This window comes from Pongo pygmaeus, chromosome 2 (genome assembly GCF_028885625.2).
Source record: "Pongo pygmaeus isolate AG05252 chromosome 2, NHGRI_mPonPyg2-v2.0_pri, whole genome shotgun sequence".
NCBI lineage: Eukaryota > Metazoa > Chordata > Mammalia > Primates > Hominidae > Pongo > Pongo pygmaeus.
Genome location: NC_085930.1, coordinates 57595644 through 57622282, shown reverse-complemented (window position 1 = coordinate 57622282; position 26639 = coordinate 57595644). Strand labels below are relative to the sequence as shown.

The following is a 26639-nucleotide window of genomic DNA, read 5'->3' as shown; positions in this document are numbered from 1 at the left end:
GCAGATCTCAGTGAGCCAAGGAGTGGCTCAGACTCAGGCTGGCGGCCTGGGAAGTGCTTAGGTTCTGACACCTCACGTAGGCAGGCAGTGGTATTCTCCACCTACCTGGTGCCCAGGCTAACGCTGCCACCGTATTCCCTGCCTGAGGGAGCAGAGCATCCACCAGCCACAGGACCACACTGCAAGAAGTGAAAAGCTTGCACACTGAGCTCACCTCACAGTGGCAGGATGGGAATCCCTCAGGCTCATGGAGCTCAGCGTAGAGCTGCAGACTAACATGGAAGAATCGACAATCCTTTTTTTTGTTTTTGTTTTTAATTTTAAAATATAGAGAGATGAGGTCTCACTATATTGCCCTGGTTGGTCTGATCTTGAACTCCTGGAAGCAGTCCTCCCACCTCAGCTTCCCAAAGTGCTGGCTTTACAGGCGTGAGCCATCATGCCTGGCCAAAGAATCAATGTTTTGCCTACCTACTTAGGATGTGATTGTAATGAAGTCCTTTCAGAGGGTTTGTAAATGGGGCTATTAAATTCTATGCTATTGTAACATATCATGTGAAATTGGCCCTAATATAATAAGTGTAAGTTCTTATAGATGTGGTTTAGGAATCACTTTCACATTCCAAGCCACGCATCCACAGACTCACCTCCTAAGCCTTTCTCTTTCCTACCCTCCTTTCCCTCAATTCATAACACCCCAGAAGTACTTGACTCAGACCTACCTTCTCTCAGGCAAACGGCAGGCAGGGCTCTTGTGCTGGGAAGTGTGGACCCTCTGCTATCCCTTCCCTTGTGGGTCCCAAGATGGTTATGGCATCCAGTGCCTACCCACCTGCTCAAGGGGCCAGGTAATTTCTAAATTGGCATTTAGAGTGCATCTTTCTGTTAAAACTAAGTTATACACAGACTAAGTGTGGCCTAAGTAACATTATTAATCCTAAACTTAGGTAAAATAGGCTTTTCTGGCTAACCTGGGAACCTAACGAAATCAGTATGGCATCACACATCTGTGAGAAGACATCTTGCCTTCCCAGCAGTGACTGATTACAAATGAGTATTTGGAGCTTGGCCTTTCCCAATGTTGGCCTTGTCCACCTTCCAATGTGGCCCTGTTTTGAGTTGCAAAGTACTGAAAACTTTGCAACTAGGGGGAACCCTGGGACTTGGGGTGTAGCCAGCCCTGCGCTTAGTTCCCCGGAGCCTCAGTGTCCTAAAGGCAACTGGGTGGGCAGCAGTGAGGATTTTTGGCTTGTTTTTCCTCCCTTTCTTCCCCCTTCCCACTGCCCCCATCTCCTGTTATAGCCAAGGGTCCTCTTGCTCTCACAGATTCAGATACTCCCAGAACTTCCTATTGTGAGAAACTGAAGACTTCCTTCTCTCCTACCCCATTGCCCACATACTAACATCCTCTTTTCTGTTCTCTGGCCCTTAGAGCCTCACCAGATCCCATAGGCACTTCAGAACCCAGAGTGCAGTGAGACAGGGTTTCCTAATTAACTTTACACTGTAGTGACTTTCAGATTCCACAGTGAGTGATTTGCTTTACACTTCAGGAAGAGGGGGCACACGTAAGCTGGTTATGTGGGCAAAATAGGTCTGCTGAAGTGCGACACCTTCCCTGCATGGGAAGGAGGGGCAGGCCTGTGAATGTCACCCTCTTTCCTGGGGTGAGCTGTTGTGAGCTGTGAGCCGCTTGGGTCTCAAGCTCTGGACACTGAACTAAGAGAACCAAATCAAGAGCCAGAACCCCTGCCTTGCCACTCTCACCTTCCCTCTGAGGATGCCAGAGCTGGGAGACCCCACGGGGCAGAAGGTGCACTGCTGCTGGACCCACTTTCACAGGCAGGGAGGCCACTGCTTGCCTCCTGCTGAGTCAGGGCCTTTGGGAAGAAATGGCTGAAGAGCAGCTCATCTGGGCTTTGTTGAGTGGGGTGAGGTCCCTCTTTAAGGCTTCTGCGGAGGGGTCACTTGTCAGCATTTCATCGTCAGCCACCTCCTGAATTCAGAGCTCTGGAGCTCCCCAAGAGCATTGGCTGGTGAAGGCCCAGGCCCCCTGCTCCTGGCGGCTGTGATATCAGAGGGCATCATGGCACACAGTTCCATAGACCTGGCTGGGCAGCCTTGCAGCAGCAGGGAAGGCGCACTGCTCAGCCAGCTTCTATGTGACTGGTGGGTTCTGCGTGTCTGTGCTCCTGGTGGGACCGCTGAAAACCAGGGAGCAGGAGGCTTTCTTATTGGTTCCCTGCATGGGATCTCATAAGTACTTAGTCCTGAGCAGGATTTCTCATATATCTACATTCATTTTCTTAGTGGAAATCCAGGGACCCAGGGTCAAGGCGTGAGAAGGGAAAGCATTCCCTGCGTGGGGTCCAGGAGAGGAGTATGGATCCCTCCCTGCTGATAGGGAGTGGGAAGCAGGGATGAGTACAGGGAACCATCGTTCTGGGCTGGAGCTGCTTTTGGAACCTGGAACGAATTCCCAGAGGAACTGTGGGAACCTAGCACTGTCTGCTTGATTCTGCGAGTTAAACTGGTTCCTGTAAGCAAACATATTGTGAAATGAAGCTGATGACTTATGAATGAACTTTGAAACTCAGCACTTTTAAAAATGAGTGATTATGACCAGGTGTGGTGGCTCACACCTGTAATTCCGGTGCTTTGGGAGGCCAAGCTGGGAGGATCACTTGAGGCCAGGAGTTTGAAACCAGCTTGGTCAACATAGTGAGACCTAGTTTCTACAGAAAATTTTGTAAAAATTAGCTGGGCATGCTACTTGGGAGGCTGGGGCAGGAGGATCGCTTGAGCCCAGGAGTTCAAGGCTGCAGTGAGCTATGATCGTATCACTGTGCTCCAGCCTGGGTGACAGAGTGAGTCTCTGTCTTTTTTTTTTTTTTTAAAAAAAGAAGTGATTATTAGAATACTCTCAACAATAACTATTCAAATCCAGTGGAAAAGAATTGTAAAGCCTTATTGACATATAATTAACATACAGCAAACTGTACTGATTTAAAGTGTATAATATGAGTGTTGGCACAGGTATACACCTGTGAAACCATCGCTACCATAAAGATACTGAACATGTCCATTACTCCAAAAAGTGACCCTTGATAATTCCCTTCTTCCACCCCTCCCTTCAGGTGAAATTTAAAATATATATATTAAATATAGAAATGTGAAACTGCAAGATCTTTGAAGCAAGTTCAGTTGGTTGAAGCCATGTTAGGGGTGTGTTGGTTTTCTGTGTTGATTGGAACCTGTGATACTGTGGTATAATAAGATATATATATATAGGTCCCTACCCCTAGTTCCTAATATAAAGCCCCTAAAACCTTTGTAGATAAGGACACTAGGAGAATCTTTTGTTATAATATTTGGTCTTTAACGCTGGTTCCTGACACAGAGTTTCCAAGATCATTGTAATTTCCTGGGTAATAGGAACATCTTTTGTTCTAATAAGGTGACTCTTGGGGGGCGCTCCTGGACAGCCTCAGGATGGGGGCTGGTTGCCAGGGGAACCAGCCATGTGATTAGAGGGTTGGAACTTTCAGCCCCACTCCATGACCTCTGGGGAGGTGGAGAGGAGCTGAAGGTTGAGTGGATCACCAGTAGCCAGAGATGTGACCCGTCATGCCCATGTAATGATGCCTCCATGAAAACCCAGAAGGCCTGAATTAAACCCAGAAGGCCTGAATTAAACCCAGAAGGCCTGAATTAAACCCAGAAGGCCTGGATTTGGAGGGCCTTGGGAAAGCTGTGGGACAGGTTCCTGGAGAGTGGCACCAGAGAGGACAGGGAAGTCCTGCACCCTCCTCACACACCTTGCCCTGTTTCTCTTCATCTAGCTGTTCATCTGCAGCCTTTATCTCTTATTCATACGTGGGTAAGTGTAAACAAACTGTGTCCCTGAGTTCTGTGAGCCATTCTAGCAAATTGATGAAAGAAGGAAAGGGGTCATGGGAATTTCAATTTATAGCTGATCAGTTGGAAGTATAGATGACAACCTAGTACTTGTGATTGGCATCTGCGGTGGGGGCAGTCTTGTGGGCTGAGCCCTTCACCTGTGGGACCTGACACTATGTCCAGGTAGATAGTGTCAGAATTGTGCTGAATTAGAAGATAACCAACCGATGTCCAGTAGAAAACTGCATCGTGTGTGGGGGAAAATCCTCACATCTGGTGTCAGAAGTGTTGTGTTGAGTGGTGTGTGAGAGTAGAGTAGGAAAAACAGTTTGGGTTTTTCCTTCCAAGTACTCATCTTACTTGCTGCTGCCCTGGCCAACGCGAAGGGCTGGGCTGAGCTTCAAGCTCCTTGCACTTGGACTTTTCCCAACTTTGAGCCCCAGCACGGGCCCCTGGTCCATGTGGGGTGTGCCAGGGCAGCAGGAGAGGCTTTCGTCAGCTCTGCTTTCCTTTCACCTGCTCTGCATCCGGCCAGAGTCCAGTCACAGCTCTCTCCAGACCGCTTGTGTTTCTGTCACCTCACCATCCGAGTGGTTTGTGTTGGATTTCATGAGTCATGCAACACATGACTAAGTGTGGGTGTTGGTTTTTACCTCCCCTAGCGTGCTGGCAGACCATCTGTGGGGACATTCTGAGCAGATTTGGGTTGGAACATATGTAACAGATGCAATGGCTGTGGTATTTGGCCAGGCTGAGGAGGGAGCAAAATGGAAAGGGTATGTTTAATTTCATGTCTTGTACAATCAAGTCTGGTGTACACATCTCTCAGAGTGTGAAATCTTCAAGTTGGATTTATGCATTTTTTCTTGCTGTGCCAAATTCTTCACTGTGAGAAATCACCAAGTCTTCCCAAGGGAGTTTGGCAATGTGGTGCTTTGCTCTGTAATAAGTGCTCGTGAGAGAATCCCTTCCCGAGCTCAGCCGTGGAGCCCTGGGTCCACACGTGCAGAGGGGGCTGGCCTCATGTTGCACCCAGAAAGCCTTCTTTTCAGTGTAGGAGCGAACAGAATGAGTTGGAAAGCACTGGAGCTGCATGTGGAGGGTGACTTCAGAAGCCGTGGTGTATTTTTCCCCAGCAGAGCACATGTTTCTCTTTTTGTTGTTGCCATAAAGTCTGCTCCCACCCACTCCACAGCTGGCCCGACTTAAAGCAATTGCAGATGTGACCTAACCTGACCGAGTATTTAATAGCCTTTAAACTGCTGACATTCCCAACATCGTCTTGTTTCCTACTGGAGAACTAAGGAGTGCACCTTGAGGGGCGAATCTGGTAGGAGTTAATGGAATTTTAGGAGTCACACATAAAAGTCTTCATGTGTAAGAACCGCACTTTGACTCCATCCATTCACTTATTCAACAGATATATACCAACAGCCTAATGTGTGACAGGGATCATGCTGCACCTTGGAAATAAAATAGTGAGCAAAACACAGTCCTGCCCTCCAGCACTCATAGTTTTGGGGGCAGAGACCCTTACAACCACGATACAACCTGACAATCTCTTTCCAAAGTCTCAGAGCCAAATTCCTTTTTATTTTTTTATTTTTGTTTTTTACCTTATCTGTGGACAGAGAGCCAATTTCCAAAGAAAGAAGTGCATATCGGGCGTGGGGATTAGAAAGAGCCCTGGGGTGGGTCGAGAAAGCCTGCACCCAGTCCTGTGCAGCAGAGTGGTCCCAGGCCACCTTTTCGTTACTCTGACTTCCAGCTTCCATACGTGAGAGGTTTGAGCTGCATCATCTCCACAGTTCCTGCTGCCTGAAATGTCTTAAGAGTTTCTGATTCCAGAGACTCTGTGGGTAGCAGGAATAATACAAACTTCACATCAGAACACGGGGCCTATGGCCTGAGTAGAACATAAGAGTCCATTTCCATCTAATTCTTAGTTGCTGACTCACAGAGTAGGAGTCCAAGTCCCTCTTGCTTTTTCCCAGATCCTCTCCCAGATCCTCCCTTGCGGCTTTTGAGTGGCGGCTTGGGCAGATCTTGCTGGGGAGCACTGGTGCTTCCTTCCAAAGTTTTATTTGTGAACCACAGGGCCCCCATATTTCAAGTGATCGTTTCCAAGTAATTTTTACATGCCTTCATTCTTCAGCTCTTTTACGATACTGTTTTATTTCATCCACTACTTATTCACAGTTATAAATTTATTTTTTAATATTTGTCTTAAAAAATATTTTCATCTACTTGGCCTGAGACCTTAGCATAGCTGTTAAATCATTCATCTGTCTACCCATCCATGCGTTTATTCATTCAACGACAGATTGTACTAAGTCCCAGAGAGATCTATGATACAGCCCTTGGACTTCACAACATGGTAGAGGAGACAGATCTGTAAATAGCTAATCACAGGCAGCAGGAGAGTGCTGTGTGTATTGAGTGGCGCTTTTGTGAGCCTTGGCCAGTTAAGGCTGGCAAGTTGCAAAGGGAAGTGGATTTAAGACGGATCATATTTTTAGGGTTGTAGAAGCACTTATATAATTTGTTGCAAAGGGAGAGACTATTTTTTACAGAAAGTATTTTCAACAAGCTGTTAATTTGCTGGAAAACTACATATTTCACTTATTCAACTTTAGCACTATATGCTCAGCAAAAAAGAGAAAGAAAGAAAGAAAACCCACAAGAGCAAGAGGCAAGTCTGTCTGCTGTTTTCTCCAACAGCCACACTCCCTAGAGTGTACCCGAGAAGGGAGAGGGAATCTGCAGGGCCGTCTGCGGATGTTGGGGTCCTTGTCTCTCATATGGGTACATCTTGCTATACTCTGTGTTGAGTGTATAAACAGACAGTTGTTTTTCTGGTAAAATATGACCTCTGAATAAAAGCTACTTACTTCATTTGGCCTCAGTCTCCAAAGTGGAATCTTCCTTAGAGATTTTCAAAGAAATTATTATTATTAATTTTTTTTTAAGAGACAGTCTCACTCTGTCACCCAGGCTGGAGTGCACTGGCATGATCATAGCTTGTTGCAGCCTTGAACTCCTGGGCTAAAGCGATCCTCCTGCCTCAGCCCCCTCAGTAGCTACAGGCATGTGTCACAAGGACAATTTTTTAAACTAATAGATGTATAGAAAATTTCACAAACTTTTCACAAATTAAATAAACCTGAGTATCCAGCACCGAGGTCAAACACACAGAACATTAGCAAGGCCTAGAAGTCCCTATTCTGCCCTCTTCCATCGCAATCCCTCAAGGGCAACCATTAATTTTGCCTGTTTTTGAATTTCATATAAATAGAGTTATACGATATATATGCCTTTGTCTCTGCCTTCTTTCTAGTAATGTTATATTTGTCAGATTTATCCATATTATTACATGTAGTTGTATTTTATTATTTCTCATTACTGTATATTATTCCACTATATGAACATACTACAATTTTAAAAAATCCATTCGACTCTTGCTAGGCACCTGAGGAATTTCCAGTTTCTAGCTATTACAAGCAGTATTGCTGTAAACATTCTTGTCCATGTCTTTTTGGTAACGCATACACTTCTGTTGGGTATAATTCTGGGTGAATGCTAGGTCTGAGGTTGGCCTAAGCTTTAGTAGATGTAGCCTAATGGCTTTCTATAGGATTGCACGAATTTTCACTCCCACCAGCAGGGTTGGGGAGCCCTAGTTGCTCTACGTCCTTTCCCGACACTTGATGTTTTTAGTCTTTTTTTTTTTTTCTATTCTGATAGGTAATTTTGACTTGAGTTTTGTTTGATTCACTGTCTTAAGAATATAATCCACACATAAGATTGGATTCTCTCATTATGTAGTTTCAAACTCAGGCATATGGACCTCATCTGATGGGGATAGGTATGGATGTGAATGACAGGGTGTATTCGTGGAGAAAGTGCCTGCTGAGCTGATTTTGAAGGACGATAAGGAGCCAGCCAGGAGGAGGAAGGAGAGGAGCCATTGTGCAAAGGATCGTTACCCTGGGCGCGTGGAAAGGCTCAAAGCCTGGAGTACATACTGCAAGATTGAGGAACTGCATGTCTGAAGCCGAGGATGGGGATGAGAGGTGGCTCTGGAGAAGCAAGCAGGGGATGGGGCATAACCCATTTGAAGCAGATAATATCATATGGCAGGTCAACTACTATCAACTTCTCCAAACTCACAGAGGGAGACCTTAGGCTGGGTCTAGCAAGATGTTGTGTGAGTGCAGAGAGAAGGGAAAGGATGAGGGAGGGCCAGGGAACCAAGCTCACTGGCTCTTCCTTTGGCTTGGGATTCCTGAGTTAGAGGAAGCCACATGGGCCTCAGAAAACCAGTGTGGGAGCACCTCAGCCACAGCCTTTATTAAATGGTTGGGCTTCATTTTCTCTCTCCATTCAGAGTATCCGGTCTAAAGTGGAGCTGTCGGTCTGGGATCAGCCTGAGGATCTTAATCTCTTCTTTACTGCTACCTGCCAAGATGGGGTATCCTATCCTGGTCAGAGGAAGTGTGAGGGCCTGAAGATTGGGGACACGGTAAGTCTCACCCCAAGTTTGTATGAACTCTTGTTAGCATTGGTCATCAGTCTTTGGGTTCTAATAACTTTTGTGATTTATTAGAGTCCTTTCGGAATTTATATTCTGTTTTCCAATTCAGCATCCCAGAGGAGTCTCCTAAGCCTGTTTTGCATGATGTGTTCAGAGTCTCAGGTGAACTTGTTAAAGAGCCCAGTCAATAGGCAGCCCTCAGCGCATTGCCACCTAAGGCTTTCTCAAGTTGGCATCGTGACTTTGGTGTTTTAAACCATTATCCTCTTAGCTTGACACAGTTGTAATCAGGAGAAAGAGTACAGGTGGGAATCCAGGAGACCTGGCTTTCATTCCTAGTCTTCTGCAAATAGCTCTGTTCCTTGGATAATCTGACCCTCACTTTTCCTTTCTGTGAAATGTAAAGAAAGCCACTCCCCTCATTCTGTTTTGGTGAAATAGAATGGATGACTCTACAGCAGTGGAGGACACAGATGCCTTGTCCAGATTAAGTTTATTCAAATGATGTGTGAAGATGTGTGCCTGTGCGCTAAACCAAGGACTTGCGTGAGGGAGCAGGGAGGAGGATATGTGGGCAACAAGAACACAGACACAGACACGGGCACAGAGGCCGTGAGTGGTGATGGAGAGCTAGCCACACATCTTCTGGAGGTCCTGCTGCTAGAAGCAGATCGTGAGCTCCATTCCTGACTTGCTTTGTTGACAGGTCCAGTGCTCAGAAAACAGAAAGCCAGTGAGGGATAATTCTCTTCTACACTTAAAAGAATCTAGTTAGAAACAAAAAAATTATAGAGACCTTACAAATAGATGGTTATATCCTCTTGGCATTCATAGCACGCATGACAGCCAAGGCGGATATAAGCTGACTAATCCCCTGGCTTCAGGGAAAGAGCTTGTGGAGACAGGGACAGTCTTGTGGCTGGTAGCAGTGGTCTCCTTGGGCTTCTCCACATTCCACTGTAGATCCTCTCCCATCCCCGCCTTCACACTTGTCCCTCACCCACTTCACAACACACAGACATACCTCTTTTTTTTTTTTTTTTTTTTTTGAGATGGAGTCTCGCTCTGTCGCCCAGGCTGGAGTGCACTGGCACGATCTCGGCTCACTGCAAGCTCCCCCTCCTGGGTCCACGCCATTCTCCTGCCTCAGCCTCCCGAGTAGCTGGGACTACAGGCGCCCGCCACCACGCCTGGCTAATTTTTTTTGTATTTTTAGTAGAGACGGGGTTTCACCATGTTAGCCAGGATGGTCTCGATCTCCTGACCTCATGATCCGCCCGCCTCGGCCTCCCAAAGTGCTGGGATTACAGGCGTGAGCCACTGCGCCCGGCCACAGACATACCTCTTACCCTTCCCAAATCTTTCTGCAGTGCCTCGCTCCCCCAAATAAAGGGACAGTTCAAAATATCATATGGAAGTTGAGAAAATGAAAGCCTCTCATGACTGGCTACCAAGGCCTTTTCTAAGACACGTTGTTTCCAAGTTTCTTTTGCTTTTAACAAGATTGAAGGAAGGCCTAATCAAGCTGTCGGATGATAAGTCATTATAAATGATTATTTATTTATTTATTTATTTATTTGGAGACAGAGTCTTGCTCTGTCACCCGGGCTGGAGTGCCGTGGCACGATCTCGGCTCACTGCAACCTCCGCTTCCCGGATTCGAACGATTCTCATGCCTCAGCCTCCCAAGTAGCTGGGATTATAGGCATGTACCACCACACCTGGCTAATTTATGTATTTTTAGTAGAGACGGAGTTTCACCATGTTGCTCAGGCTGGTCTCGAACTTCTGGGCTCAAGGGATCCTTGCACCACAGCCTCCCAAAGTGCTGGCATTGCAAGTGTGAGCCACCATGCCTGCCCACAAATGATTATTTATGGCTTTTAACTCAGAAGACATTCATAGAACAAGGTGACATTGCTGTTACAAAACTCTTGTTCCCATCTTTCTATTTATGTGAACTTTTTTTGTGCTTAAATCTCTACAAATAAAAAATAGAAATATAATTGATGTGGATCCCTGTCTTGTTTAGCAATAATTAATATTATTTTACATCTGGGGGAAAGCCTCATCTCATTAAAGAGGTACTTCCAATAACATTTTACTGTTTGTTTTTAATAATTGTAAGAAGTTGCAATGTATTTATGTTGTTTTCATCCATTATAATGATTACTCAATCCAGATGATTAAAAAAAAAAAACAAAACACTAATGCTTTACAGTGACAGGACAGGATTTAAAGAGATAGTTATAAAAAATGGAATGAGGCTGGGTGCAGTGGCTCACGCCTGTAATTCTAGCACTTTGGGAGGCCTAGGCGGGTGGATCATGAAGTTAGGAGATCCAGACCATCCTGGCTAACACGGTGAAACCCCATCTCTACTAAAAAATACAAAAAAAAAAAAAGTAGCCGGACATGATGGCGGGCACCTGTAGTCCCAGCTACTCAGGAGGCTGAGGCAGGAGAATGGCATGAACCCGGGAGGCGGAGCTTGCAGTGAGCCAAGTTCGCACCACTGCACTCCAGCCTGGGCGACAGAGTGAGACTCCGTCTCAAAAAAAAAAAAAAAAAAAAAAAAAAGGAATGAGGCAGAAATACCAAAAGACCCCGACAACATGTAAGTGAATTCTATAGATCTGTGGGTGGAATGTTTGGTGTAGCGTGTCAGGAAAGCTGAAGGATAATGTGGGAAATATACCCAAACAAGGAACCCTTTACTTGGAGAAATAGGTATGATGGAAAAGAGATGGGAGAGGGATGGACTGTCTAATCTAGCATACGCCAGGTTTCAGGAAGGCGCTCGACAATTTCTAATGACATCCTTATAAATAAGGCAAATATTTAGTAATATGGGTTGACAACAGCACAGTCATGTGGATTCGTAGCTGAGTGAACATGCTTTCTGAGAGTGTTGATAATGCAGCCAGAGGGAGGACTTGACTGAGGTTCCAATGTCTCTTGTCTGTTGTGTTTGTCATTGGCTTGGGTTGAACTCATAGGAGACCTTATCAAATGTGGGAAGGCCACAGAGCTGGAGAAAACAGCTTATGTTATAAAGCAGGAAAGCCAAGATTTAAAAATAATTTTCAAAATTGAGATGGATTGAAATCATGAAGATTAATGTCTTATGTTTTAGTTCAGAATATTACTAGGATATAGGAAACTTGGTTTGATAGTAAAAGAAAAACATCTGGCAGATTATAATGGCTCAAAGCCTCAATGCAAATAAACAGTGATTAAAAAAAAAAGTCTGCCAGGCGCAGTGGCTCATGCCTGTAACCTCAATACTTTGGGAGGTCAAGGCGGGAGGATCACTTGAAGCCAGGAGTTTAAAACCAGCCTGGACAATAAAATGAGACCCCCATCTCTACAGAAAATAAAAAATTAGCTGGGCATGGTAGCGCACACCTGTGGTCCCAGCTACTCAGGAGGCTGAGGCGGGAGGATGGCTTAGGCCTAGAAGTTCAAGGCAGCAGTGAGCTATGATCACACCACTGTATGCTAGCGTAGATAACAGAGTGAGACCTCGTCTCTTAAAAAAAAAAAAAGTAATGTCAGTAATGGCTGGGCACAGTGGCTCACATCTGTAATCCCAGCATTTTAGGAGGCTAAGGCTTGTTAATTGCTTGAGCTCAGGAGTTTGAGACCAGCCTGGGCAACATGGCAAAACCCAGTCTCCCCCAAAAATACAAAAATCAGCTGGGTGTGGTGGGGAGCACCTGTGGTCCCACCTAGTCAAGAAGCTGAGGTGGGAGGATCGCTGGAGTGCAGGAAGTTGAGGCTGCAGTGAGCCATGATTGGGACACTGCACTCCAGCCTGGGTGACAGAGTGAGACCCTGTCAGAAAGAAAGAAAGAAGGAAAGAGAGAGAGAGAGAGAAAGAGAGAGAGAGAAAAAGGGAGAAAGGAAGGGAAAGGAAGGAGAGAGAAAGAAAGAAAGAAAGAAAAGGAAGGGAAGGGCAGAGCAGGGCAGGGCAGGGAGGGCAGGGCAGGGAGGGCAGGGCAAAAGAAAGAAAGAAAGAAAGGCGGGCACGGTGGCTCACGCCTGTAATTCCAGCACTTTGGGAGACTGAGACGGGTGGATCACCTGAGGTCAGGAGTTCGAGACCAGCCTGGCCAACATGGTGAAACCCCGTCTCTACTAAAAATACAAAAATTAGCTGGGCGTGGTGATGTGCACCTGTACTCCCAGCTACTCAGGAGGCTGAGGCAGGAGAATCGCTCGAACCTGGAAGGCAGAGGTTGCAGTGAGCCAAGATTGCGCCACTGCACTCTAGCCTGGGTGACAGAGCGAGACTCCTTCTCAAAAACAAACAAACAAACAAACAAAAAAGATAAGTGAATAAAAAGTAATGCCAGTTGAAGCTGTGTTTAATAGAGATATTTTGAAACCTCACACCTGGAGTTCTATATTTAGTTCTTTTTATTTTATTTTATTTTATTTTATTTTTAGAGACAGAGTCTTGCTCTGGTTCCCAGGCTGCAGTACAGTGGCTTGATCATAGTGGACTGTAACCTCTAACTCCAAGGCTCAGGCAATCCTCCCGCCTCAGCCTCCCAAGTAGCTGGGACCACAGACCTGCACCACCATGCCCAGCTAATTTCTTTGTGTTTTTTTTTTTTTTTTTTTTTTTTTTAAAGAAACAGAGTCTTGCTATGTTGCCCAGAATGGTTTTGAACTCCTGGCCTCAAATGATCCTCCCTGCTCGACCTCCCAAAGTACTGGGACTACAGTCATGAGCCACTGTGCCCAGCCCGGTTCTTTTTTGAAAAAGAAAAGTGACAAGCAACTATCATGATGAATTGTTTAGAAACTAGAAAGGTCAGAGGAACTAATATTTGTCAACAGTAAGACTGTAAAGTCAGAACTCTTTTCAGATGCAGAAAAAACTGAAGCCACTTTATGCTGCCCAAAGTGAAAAGGAGAGTCATTCTAAATATATTGTGCTTCCTTATGGAAAGCAGGAATACAGTTAGTCTTGGGAAGGACCAGAAACAACCTAGACAATGAGTGGTCTGTGGTCACTAATTGCCTGTGAGGAAGACATTGCTTTTCATGCTGACAGATGGGGAAGACTGAGGCACAAAGCATACAGATACATAGCCTGAAGTGTCGACATGAAAATTCAAAGCCAGGGCTTTCTGTTCTGAAGCCAGCTCCCTCACCACCTTTATCCAGCTTCTTGGTGCCCACGATTCTAGTCTACCAAACCTATTTCAAAGGACTCTACCAGCACAAAGTACAATCCTGAGGAACAGGAGCCTCCACAGGAGAGTGCCACTGACTGAGCCCCCCGCGCCATGTGGGGAGCCCAGCGCTCGCACACTGCTGACAGGCAGCCTGGGATTTGAGGATGAGCGTGACTCGCCCCAGCTCACCCAGCTAAGAGGCAGTGAACTCACAAGCCAAACCAAGGCCATTCCCCCTCCACACCAGGTCATCTCGCTTATCACTGCCTCCCCATTACAGAGCAAATTGTATTTGTTTGCATGGAATGGGGACATCCAATGTGCCCTGTCCAACGTGCCCCTTACTGTGGTGGGGGCATTACTGCTGCTGTTTGCCTCTTACAGCAGCTTTATAAGGGAGTTGTTCCTTCCCCATTTTATGTATGAAAAACTAAGACTCAAAGTGGGGCCTGAGAAGCGTGCCAGAAGCCTCAAGCATCGGGAGCCAAGTTGGGGGCTGCTTCCGAGGCCACAGTGCATGCGTTTCCCACACACTTTGCGTTTCCCACACACTTTGGGGAGTAACAGCTTCTAGGAAGCATACGGTGGTGTCATGGCCACTTATGGATGGACACTCTAGTGTACAGATTTTGATTTTTGCTGGGATACCTCAGAAAAATGGGGAAATTGTCCAGAACTTGAAAAAGATTTTACACGATTTTTCAAATGCTCTGAAAATCTCAGATGTAATGAAGTGGTTTTTAGAGCATTCGAAGCGGCACTAAAGAAGAGGGGAACTTCTGCTCAGGCCGGCACCTTTGACAGCTCTTTCTGTGGGATTGGATGGGCCGCAGCCCTGTGGGAACAGCAGGAGCCCTAGGCGACCTACCTGAGCTGGCCCTTTGTTTCTACTCACTGTCCCAGTGTTGTTGTCTTGCTGTCCAAGGGCCACGGTCACATGGCCCCTGGCTCCACTGTGAGGGCTGTGGGGTTTTTGTTTTCTGTGGATGAAGACAGGCTGGCACAGGACAGTGGCCACTGCTCTTCAGAGCCAGACATGATTCTGTTCACAAGGGCCACACCAGGCCATGCAGGCCAGGAGAGGCAGCTCTCTTGAGGGCCTTGGAGGCCATCGGGGGCAGAACTGGCTCCATCATTTGTAGGTCCCAGTGCAAAATGAAAATATGGGGTCCATGTTCAGAAATCATTAAGAATTCCAACACAGCAACCACAGAGCATTAGAGTAAGCATGGGCCCTTCTGAGTGGGGGGCCCTTGTGACTGCACAGGCATACACCAGGGAGCCGGCCCTAGCACGGGGAGTTCAGGGGCTTTCCCTTTTCGATGAAGGAGAGGGGTCTGTCAATTCCTCTGATCCCAAAGACAGAAGGGGTGCACTTACAGCTGGAACCAGTCTGGTTTTCTTAACCCTGGCCCAAGAAGGCAAACTTTCCATCCCTTCTCTCAGGCTGAACTGTCTCCAAAACATTGACAGTTGGGCTTTGGCAAGCAGGGGTGCTACTGAGTGTGTGAGTATTTCCCTCTGGACGTGTGTCCCCAAGCCATACATTTCAGAACTTGCTAGTGACTGTGCTGACATCCACTCGTACTCAGTGTGTTTATGTACCAAATCCCGTGCTCACTCAGGATGGACAGATGAGGCCACAGATCAGGGGCTCAGAGTCTGGTGGAGGAAATAACATGCAGAGGAGTCAGCCCCGTAGAGGGTGACGAGTGCTGTGGGAAAGCCAGGTGTGGCACTGCAGGAGCCCAAGGAAGAAGGGCCCAGCACTGCAGAGGGAGCTGTTGGAGCTGAGGCTCAGAGCACCAGTCGGAGTTTCCCAGACAGAGAAAGCGGGGGTGGGCTGGTCCCATCAGTGGGCCTGCCATGTGCATATTGGCAAGATGTGTCTGCTAGGGTGTGACGAGCATCATCCTTTGGCCAGTGGAAAGCAGCTGATGGTGATGGCCATGGAGGCAAGAGGAGTGGGCTGGGGAGGGAGGGGAGAGTGGCTGGCTTGGGCCACAGTGGTGAAATATACCTGCCAACCTAAGGGGTCTGGCCATTCTGGCCATTGTTTGGCAAGCGGGTTCCATTCTTTGGTGGCAGGAGTTGGGAGGGCTATGGGCAAGTCAGGGAATGGTGGTGGGGGTAGACAAGAGTACCAAGCATAGCTGGAGGGTCTGGGGACTCCCCTGGAGAAGAGGGGTTAGGAAAAGCAGGCACAGTTCAGCTGTCATCAGGGATCTCGGGGTCTGGCCTGTGGACAAGGACACGGCCCGTGTGAGGGGCAGCCAGATGGACCTCGCCTCCTCATTATCACAGCTTCCTGCAGAGGTGGAAGAGGTGCAGGCTGTGGTTCTGTGACAACCCTGTGTGCCCTGGGTCAAGACAGATGTCTAGCAAGAAGCAGGAGAGGTGGCAGGGCAGGGGCTGAGGGGCAGGGATGTCCTCAAAGAGAAATACGGCTTAAATCAAACCTTGAAAGCCCCAAATCCAGTGAGATTCTCTTTCTCAGTGATTTCAATTGTTTCCCTAATTTTCCTCCCTTTATCCTACACCAACCATCAGGAGTCAGTTTACTCAGGAACTGGCTTCAACAAATCAGTATGCAAGTGGCTGGCTGTGAGGCTAGCACAGACGCCCAGCAAAGCAGCCAGTGAACCCCGTCATGGGCTTCCCACAGCACCCCCTCCCCGCTCCCATCCACTCCTCGGGGCCCTGTAGCCTGTGCCCATCCCAGCTCCTTTTTTGTTGAGATCTGAGTGGACTTGTTCTGCATAGGATAGCCCTGGATTTGGTGGGTTCAGGGTGGGGGCTGGGCAGCCCTTTTGAAAGGGTGCCTCAGGCCAGCCAGCCCCACAGGGTAACCAGGAGAATCCCAATGAAGTTCTAATAACAAGACCAAGCGGGAGGGCTGCTGTGTCTGTGACCTTCCTCTGGAATCTCAGAGCGAGTGAATGGAAAGTCTCCAGGAACTGGGGAGCCTTCAGTATCAGTTGAAGTTCTCAGGAATCAGGGGAGGGACTCGAAGAGGCCTCATTCCAGCTGCCTTCTAGCCTTTCTGGATTCTTTCCAAATCCAGTAGGGAAAATGGACCCTCTGAAAGGCAGGGTAAGCAAACAGATTTCCTTGCTGGTCCTGAAGTGCTTTTTATAGCACTTCCTGTGCCCAGCAGGAGCTGAGACTCAGTGGCTGAAATAGACAGAACATTCTCTGGTTATCAGGCATCTGGCTGCACTCCAGGCTGCACAGGGCCAGACAGATAGCACCTCACTTGGACCGAAGCCTTGACTGGGGAAGGCCTCAGGACCTGCTTGAAAGCTGGGCCCTCCTTGCTTGCCCAGCTGGGCAGACAGTGCCCGAGTGTTTCTACATGCTAGTGATTGAGCGCCAGAACTTTAGGGGTGCCCTAACCTCCCACTTTCTCCCAGACACATCAGCAAGATTCTGGAGACTTAACTCTCACTTTCATTGCTTTAACCCCAAGGCAGGCAAGTTTCCATGAGACAAGGTTATACTCACAGGTGTGCACTCCCCACAGTCTTTCAATAATTAAATGCCTTTGGCTCTTGGTCCAGGTCATTCCTCTGTAGTTTATTCATTTTCTGACCCTCAGATGCCTTTGTGGAGCACAGGCTTTTCATTTAACAAGTCCAGCAAGTTGTAGCCCTAGGAGTACAGGGTTTCAGCTGTAACTTGAAGCAAGCTACGGGTAGCTTCAAGCATGTCACTGTTCGGGGAGCTTCAAGCAAGTAGTAATAGGAGATGCAAGCAAGTTTCTCTCTGGGCCTCAGAAGGGAGGGATGGCATCTGCCCCTCAAAGCTCCATTCACCTCTGCATTCTTGATGGCCCCACAGGTGGCTTCGGGCAGGCATAGTCCCCACTCCCATCCCATCTGCAGGCTCAAATCGTTCCCAGCCCACGGCAGAAAGATGTGGAGATGCCTCTGGCCACCACTTTGGGGATCACCATCAAGGGGTCCCTTTAGTAAGCCAGGCTGGCTCTCCCTCTGTACCCTGATGAGGTAGACCTCATTCCCCCTTCTAGGAGGTGATATGCTAAGGAGAGCGCGGGCCCTGCTCTAGGCCTGGCCCCACTCCTCATCAGCTGTGTGACCATGATTAAATCCACCAACCCCACCAACGCTGTTTTCTCTCTGGTAAAATGAGGACACTTCCTTCTAGGGCATTTAAAAGAGATGCTTGTAGAAAAGTCCAGCACAGTGCCTGGTACATAGTAGGCACTTGGCAACTAATAATTATTAGTGTTTTGTTTTGTTTTTTTTTCTTTTTGAGACAAGATCTCACTCTGTCATCCAGGCTGGAGTGCAGTGACACGATCACGGCTCACTGCAACGTCCCGCTCCCGGGCTCAAGCAGTCTTCCCACCTCAGCCTTCTGAGTAGCTGGGACCACTGGCATGTGCCAAAACGCCCGGCTAATTTTTTGTACTTTTGGTAGAGATGGGGTTTTGCCATGTTGTCCAGGCTGGTCTCGAACTCCTGGCCTCAAGTGATCCTCCCAATCTGCCCACCTTGGCCTCCCAAAGGGTTGGAATTACAGGCGTGAGCCACCACGCCCATCCTATTTGTGTTATCCTTTAACTGATTTCAGTGTCCAAGTGGATTGAATCTTTACTCACCTTGAGAGACTCCCTGTACCTCGAGACCTTGGAACTTAGCCTTGGAGTTGTTTTTGTCAGTCTCTCCCCTTTGCCTCCTCCTACTCTTCCTACCCACAAAGATGGAAGGTAAGGTGGAGCTAGCCCAAGCTGTCTGCAGCTGGCCTGGTCCCCCGAGTGTCTTCTGATCCTGCTCCCCTAGCTATCCTCAGCTCACCTATCCAAAAGCCTCTCCTGTTGAGCCTCTTGGCTAATGCTGAGTCCTGGGTGTCTGTTGTTAAGTCCTTTGAAACAGCAGTTTGCTGCCACGCAGGACTTTCTGCAGGACTTAGCAGGATCTGTCCTCCTGCTCAGTCCCATGCCCTGTCCCCTCTCCCCGTGTCCCTAGATGTCACAGCATCTGAGGGGAGGCCTTTTAGAACTAGTAAAAATCTCAAAGTAATAGGGATCTGTATGTTTGGAAACAGATATTTATAATGTTCTCAAAAAATGAACATCATGGGCCGGGCGCAGTGGCTCACGCCTGTAATCCCAACACTTTGGGAAGCCGAGGCGGGTGGATCACTTCTGGTCAGCAGTTCGAGACCAGCCTGGCCAACACAGTGAAAACCCTGTCTCTACCAAAACTACAAAAATTAGCCAGGCATGGTTGCAGGCACCTGTAATCCCAGCTATTCGAGAGGCTGAGATGGGAAAATCGCACCTGGGAGGCAGAGGCTGCAGTGAGCCGAGATGGTGCCACTGCACTCCAGCGTGGGTGACAGAGAGAGACTCTGTCTCAAACAACAACAACAACAACAACAAAAACATTGTTACCTGAAGATTGTCCAGTAAATCAAGTGAATGATGACATTTTAAAAATTAGCTTTAATGACCGGGCGCAGTAGCTAACGCCTGTAATCCCAGCACTTTGGGAGGCCGAAGTGGGCAGATCATGAGGTCAGGAGATGGAGACCATCCTGGCCAACATGGTGAAACCCCATCTCTACTAAAAATACAAAAATTAGCTGGGTGTGGTGGCGCGCACCTGTAATCCCAGCTACTCTGGAGGCTGAGGCAGGAGAATCGCTTGAACCCAGGAGGTGGAGATTGCGGTGAGCTGAGAGCATGCCACTGCACTCTAGCCTGGCAACAAAGTGAGACTCCACTTCAAAAAAAAAAAAAAAAAGCTTTATTCCAACCGAAAGAATAGAATTAAGAACAGTAATAGCTGAAAGTGGTTTTTAACCCATTCTGAGCTTCAGAATGATCAGAGGAGCCTTTTGAAAAATAAAGACATTTGGACCAGATCCAGTGAGTCCGTTTGTGGGGTGGGCCAGGCCTCTGTCTCTTCAGGGAGTAAGGGAGAACCCACCCCTGAGTAAAACTTTACAACGGCATTTCATCAGGGCGCACTGGCCACCTGTCTGTGCGTTTTCATGGAATCCACAGTGACTTGCTCTCAGGACCCTGATAGGTGATTCAAACCCCACGTGGCTCTCCTCAGGGGGATGAGGAGGAGAGGGTGGGAGAGTCAGGCTCTAGTTCCTGAATCAGACCAAGCCTCATCCTTGCTTTCCCTCCATCCCAGCCCTGTGGGCAGCTGACAGGCATCCCTCCCGCACCATCTGCCACCCAGCCAGGCCCACCTTGAGCCTGTTTCCAAGGCAATCTGTGAGAAGCTCCTGAGTGAGAAACGCTTCCTTACATATTCTGTTTAAAAAGAAAAGGTCTGTCCATGTGCACAGTGCATTTCATCAGTCGGCGACTCTGCTTTAAGACCTCAGGGGCATGGGGGGATTGTGAAAGATGCAGCTATGACAAGCACTCCCAGAGGAGGAATTGGGGCACAGGGGGCTCGGGGGTGTCTGGAGAGCAAGCTCTGGAGTCAGCTGAGCCCTTTGCCAGCAGGCACGGAGCCCTCTCTATGGCGGGCCAGGCAGGTGCCCTTCACCCAGCACCCTGTGAGAGTGCCACCATGCCCCTGCATCTAGCATTGTGCCTGGCACAGAGGCAGTGCCCAGGAAATATTTGTCCACCAAATGACTTTTTAATTGAGCAGAGAAGAGGCATCTGCAGCGGGGCTGGGAAGAAGATAGGACAGAAGAGAAAAGAAAGGGAGAATTAAGAACTGTGAACTCGAGGAAGCCCTATACCTTTCCGCAGGGGCCCATTTCCTCAGGGTCATGAGGATGCAAAGAGATAATGAATGTTAAAGAATTCACCTGTCAAACGTGAGCTCACCTGCGCATTCTCTTCTCCATAAAGCATGGGAGCTTGCTGGTTCTGAGGTCTCTTCCTACTCAAGCCACCTTGGTGGTTCTACCTGTGTGCGTGGAGAGGGCTGGAGTTCACAGCTGCTCTTCATCAAGGGCCCTGCCCCGGGTGAATGGGAGACCTTGGCTTGCCACAGCGATGATATCCCTTCTCTTCCTTCTGCCCAGGCATCTTTTGAGGTATCAGTGGAGGCCCGAAGCTGTCCCAGCAGACACACGGAGCACGTGTTTGCCCTGCGGCCGGTGGGATTCCGGGACAGCCTGGAGGTGGGGGTCACCTACAACTGCACGTGCGGCTGCAGCGTGGGGCTGGAACCCAACAGCGCCAGGTGCAGCGGGAGCGGGACCTATGTCTGCGGCCTGTGTGAGTGCAACCCAGGCTACCTGGGCACCAGGTGCGAGTGCCAGGATGGGGAGAACCAGAGTGTGTACCAGAACCTGTGCCGGGAGGCAGAGGGCAAGCCACTGTGCAGCGGGCGCGGGGACTGCAGCTGCAACCAGTGCTCCTGCTTCGAGAGCGAGTTCGGCAAGATCTACGGGCCTTTCTGTGAGTGCGACAACTTCTCCTGTGCCAGGAACAAGGGAGTCCTCTGCTCAGGTAAGTGTCTCCAGCAAGCACTTTAGCTCTGAGCCAGGCCCAGATGCCGTTAGGACACCCTCCCAAAGCCTGCCTTTTGCTCAGTGGTGGTAGAAAGTCACTACCATGGCTCTCCTTGGAGAAGACAGTGGGCAAGCCTTGCTGCCCGTAGGCAGGAGGTGGGGATCAGTGTGTAGAATACAAAAGCAGAAGGCACTGCCATAAATTGTGGACTCTCAGAATTCGAGGGGCCTGTCCATGGGTCAGCCACCTTACTTCCCAATTCATGCAGGACTGGCCTGCACAGCATTCCTGACAGGTAGAGATGTTCAGCCTCTTGATTGCCTCCTGGGACGGGGAACTCACTGGGGCTGGTGGTGGCCATCTGCCCTTTAGCCAATGAACTCATATCTTATTGCTGCTCCCGTAACTCACCACAAACCTGTTGGCTTAAAATAATACACATTTAATCCATTACAGTTGTGGAGGATTACAGAAGTCTGAAATGGATCTTATTTGGCTAGAATCAAGGTGCCAGCAGGGCTGCATACCTCCTAGAAGCTCCAGGGGAGAATCTGTGTCCAGACCTTTTCCAGTTCCTAGAGGCCACCTGTATTCTTTGGCTTGCAGCTCCTTCTTCCATTTTCAAAATCAGCAGAGTAACATCCTCAGATCTCTCTGACTCTGACCTCTGCTTCTGTTGTCAAATCCTTCTCCCTCTCCTGCAGACCCTTGTGGTTACAAGGGACCCTCAGTCGAACCCTGGAAAGTCTCCCCATCCCCAGGTCCTCAGCTTACTCACACCTGCACAGTCCCTTTCACCACGTAAGGCCACACAGTCACGGGTTCCAGGGATTAGGATGTGGACATCTCTGGGGTCTGTTATTTTTCCTGCCAGAATTCCTCTTTTTTCTGAGATGGAGTCTCACTCTGTTGTCCAGGCTGGAGTGCAGTGGCAGGATCTCGACTCACTGCAACCTCTGCCTCCCAGGTTCAAGCAATTCTCCTGTCTCAGGCTCCCGAGTAGCTGGGATTATAGGCGCCCGCCACCACACCTGGCTAATTTTTGTATTTTTAGTAGAGACGGGGTTTCACCATGTTGGCCAGGCTGGTCTTGAACTCCTGATCTCAAGTGATCCATCCACCTCAGCCTCCCAAAGTGCTGGGATTACAGACGTGAGCCACTGTGCCCGGCCCAGAATTCCTCTTTATGTTGAAGAGAAACTTGTTTCTCAATAACTTCCACCCAATGGTTAACATTCTAGAGTCCCCCTTCCACGTGACAACCTGTCAAACATCTAAAAGCTTCTTTATGTTTCTCTGTTCTCTCTTCTGATCTAGGCTAGACACCCCAAGTCTCTTCCTTGTCTGAGACTGCTATCATTTGTGAAGCATGCTTCACAGAATCAAGCGTGTTACTTGTCATGCTGGATGATGAGGGCTTGGTCCAGGGTTCAGTGGAGCATGCGTTTCCTGTGATTTGGACATTCCGCTTACATGGATGCACCCTGACAATACGTTCACCTTTTTTAATTTTCCTCTTCTTCTTCTTTCTTCTTTCTCTTCCTCTTCCTCTCTCTCTCTCTCTTTCTTTCTTGTTTCTTTTTTTTTTTTTTTTTTTTTGAGATGAAGTCTCGCTCTGTTGCCTAGGCTGGAGTGCAGTGGCGCAATCTCAGCTCACTGCAACCTGTGCCTCCCAGGTTCAAGTGATTCTCCTGTCTCAGCCTCCTGACTGGCTGGGATTACAAGCGCCCACCACCACGCCTGGCAAATTTTGTTTTTTTTTTAAGTAGAGATGGGGTTTCGCCACATTGGCCAGGCTGGTCTCGAAGTCCTGACCTCAGGTGATCCACCCACCTCGGCCTCCCAATGTGCTGGGATTACAGGTGTGAGCCACTGCGCCCAGCCCACCTTTTCTTTCTGTTAAACAGTCACAGTACACTCTTGAGCTGGTTTTTAACTTCACTACCAAAAGTTTGAGGCTTTTAATTTATTTTATTTTTTAGAACTGTGGTTCAGAAGGAGAGGTACTTTTTTAGTGTGTTGTGTTGGAGCCCTTAATTTTCTGAATCTAAACACAGGAGTTTACATTGATTCCAATTAAATGACAAGTTGGCAGTTCCCACTCTGGTATTGCATTCCGATTAAATGCTTCAAAATTGTATCTCAAAGTTTATCTAACACCATGCCACCTCTAAAGGTAGTAAGTAAAACAGTTTTAGGCAGGGCTGTGGTTTCTTCTACACATCATGTATTCTGCGGTTTCCAGGGCTCCCTCCTTTAGAATGGTCTTCCAATTGGGATGGGTGGATTTGAAAGGAACTAAGGGTTCAGCTGGGAAAGAAAGCACAAGGTGCATCTGAAGCAAACCAGGAACATGCAGATACTCTGTCCTATGGGAGGAGGAATCGTACCTCCACGCAGGGTTGCACAGACGTGGGTTAACAAGGCAAGCTTCCTGGAGCGGACCTTGCTGTGAGACAAGCGTGAGTACACCCATGGGCGTCGTGGGACCAGCATGTCTAAAACTGGAGTTGCCCTGGAAAGTGCAGGACTCAGCAATGTCATTGCAGAGTAAAGTAGGTGGAAAAATCAGGATTCGACATGCCAAGCATGCAACAGGGATCAACGATTTCCTCAGCAGAGTGATGATAGGTTGATGTTAGCTAGATGGTTTTATCTGGTTAGTAGAAAAAGTTTGGGCTGAATAGCGGGAGGCCTGGGCCTAAGTCCCATATACCGTATCTGCTAGTGTGACTTGGGCATAGAGTTGTTATGAGGAATAAGAGATGTGTGTGAAGCACCCAGTGCATTGCCTGACACAAAAGGAAGACACACCTAATGCCGGCTCCTCTATGAGTCAGTGCCACACCCTTCTGGGGGGGCCACACCTGGTTCCCGGTGTGCAGGAGGGCCCCACCTTCCCCCAGACAGTCCCCAGGCTTTGTCTAAAAAATTCCAGGGTGGTGGAATGGAGTTTCCATTCCTCTTAGTAGCCATAATAAAAGCTCTAAGCAGCCTGGCAGGCTTTTTAGCAGTTTTTCTTTTAAAGAGATATTAGCAAACATGACAGAACCATCCCTCCTTCCCCTTCAGGATCCTGAAATAACCCTCTGGTATGTCTTCACCCTAGAAGCCTGCGTGTGTCCATGCAGCCTGGGAGCAAGGGCGTCTGAGTCAGATGCTGTGTGCACGTTTCATCTCCACAGTTCATCAGGCTGTGACCTTGGTTGTCTTGGACTTTGGCTTTTCCTGTCTCCTAAGATGGGCCAACACCACTTGTTTCTGCATTATTTTGAGAATTGAAGAAGACAGAGATGAAGGCCCTGGCCTGGTGCTCGGTAGGGAACAGGACTCAGTGGATGTTAGATGCCTCCTCTGTCTCACTGAGACTGGGTATTTCTCTGAGTACAGAGCCTGGGAGACAGGGCAAGTGGGAGATGGGGTATGAGAGGCCCTCAGTGGGGAAAATTGGTCATTTTGGAAACAGGAATATTCCATAGCTGAGTGAAAATGCAGCTTTTTTTTGCTCAATCATCAGAACCCACAGTCCTGAGTTAATCCTGCATTACAGAATTCTGCCAGACTTCATATCCAAAAACCCCTGGTGCTCTATCTCTTTCTCTTCCCTTCACCCCGTACAATCCTGCGGGATCGGGAAATGCTCACATCATGGGGTAGAGAAACCGGAGGTTTGCCAAGCCCTTGAGGCTCCTACATCAACGATGCCTAAAGTCACTAACTTCCCTGAGGTTGCAGAATGGAATGTCTTTTTTCTTCCCCACTGGAAAAGCCATAGACAATCATTAAAGAAAACTTGAAAAATACAGGGAAGTTGATGGATGTGTGGCCAGTTGGTGCTGTCTGTCTTCTTGGTGACCAGGAGTAATTTGGACCATCTGGGAAACCAGACCTCTTTTCACCCAGGCTGTTTCGTGTGCATCACTTCTGAGGCTGTGTGCTCAGTTAAGACTTTGCCAGAGATTTGGGGGATTAGCCTTAGGTCGAGAATATTCTGAGCAGTAGTAAGAAATTTAAAAATCATCCATAATTTCATCACTCTTATTTAAGAGATTAGTTTATTTCCTTCTAAACTTTCTTCTAAGTTATGTGTGTTTATGGCTGCATACAGTTTTGTATGATGCTCTTTTTCCTATAATATTATATCCTAAGGAGCACTTGAAGTCGAATTACTTTAGTAAATCATTGATGAGAACATTTTGAGTGTCTTTCCATTGCACTCCCAACTAGCCTTCTTCACCTCTTCACTTTAAAAGCAACAACTAGTTGAAACGTGACGCTATCCAAGTCTTTCCGGAGAAAATAGTTTCTGGAGTGAGATCATTGTTGTTTGACAATTTGGGAAGGACTTAAACTGAGTCCAGCTCCAGGCAGGACTTGATAACATGTTCATGCAGTGGCTTCTTTCACAGCGTTATAGCACCAGCCCTTCCTTGTCTCTCAAACCTTACAGCTCAGGAGGGGCTGTGAATGGATGGGTAAGGAATTCCAGTCCCTGGGTCCTTGGCACCTGTGGTCAGCATGGGGCTCCCACTCCAGAATTGCGTGCGTTGGTTTTGAGCTCTTGGGTCACGGCTACATCTGGAGTTGTTGTGGCAGAGAAGCCTGTTTCCCAGCCACCACTCTGCTCTTGAAGGTGCTGACTCAGAGACTCCCAAGCAGCTGACCTCAGCATTCTCTCACAATTTTACACCCCCTTTTCCCTGCAGCCTGTCTTGGAAGGAAATCGTGTGGTTGTGGTCTATCTTCAGAGTGGGGTTGAGGGGTGCACTTGAAGAAGTGGCTGAGGCAGAGCCAGGGCCAGAATAGGTAGGCTCACCCCAGAGAAACTCCTTCCACTTCACTGGACTCTCTATCAGTAGGAGGCTTACAGTCCTTGTGCCTACCAAGACAGGGCTGGGGGCAAAGTGCAAGAGATTACAGGTTTGCAATATGTTATCTGTCGTCAAAATCAGCAGTGAACAAATCCGACTAAGGTCTGGAAGCAATTGAACAACTCTGTTATTACTTTTGTGACACATTGTCATAGGAATGTGTGTGAGCATGGGGCTCTTGTGTCTCCCTGCGGTTTCTAGAGGCAGCTTGACTTAAAGAATGGTTCTGTCCACAGACTGTTTCTGTGTGTGAGGGGAGCTTCCTGGGGCCATCATGAGGATTTCTTTTCTTTTGGGTCTCGTAAAGTATTGACCCATAGAATATGAGAAGCAGGACATGTTCTGTTCCGTTGTTTTTCATGTAATAAAAGATTCTTGCTCAAACTTTGAGTTTCTTTGTTAGTTTCTGTGTCCAAACAGTGCATTTTCTGGGATTTGAGCTACTCCCTTGTGGTACATTGCCGAGGTCAGTTTCAACCCAGAAGCTTTCAACCTTCTCTACACTTAAAATGACTGCACTGGAGTACATTGAATCCTTTGCTAATGGTCAGCCTCATTCTTGGGTTCCACATAATGAGGAAATTTAAATCAAATAGGATATAGAAGTTTGAACAGAGCGCTTTTGGTCTCGGGGCTGTAAGATCTCAAAAGCACCTCTGAGTAAGGTCTCATGTATACATCTCACC

At 48.0% G+C, this 26639-nt stretch overlaps 1 protein-coding gene across 2 annotated transcripts in view; it reads left to right on the top strand.

Annotated features, from left to right (window-relative positions):
- Positions 1–26639, top strand: part of ITGB5 (integrin subunit beta 5) — a 122875-nt gene that overhangs the window by 69347 nt on the left and 26889 nt on the right. For both annotated transcript variants that reach the window (XM_063661682.1, XM_054480965.2), the window contains exons 9-10: positions 8288–8422; positions 20650–21079. In XM_063661682.1, the coding sequence (XP_063517752.1) occupies positions 8288–8422; positions 20650–21079 (565 nt within the window). The remainder of the gene's footprint in view (positions 1–8287; positions 8423–20649; positions 21080–26639) is intronic.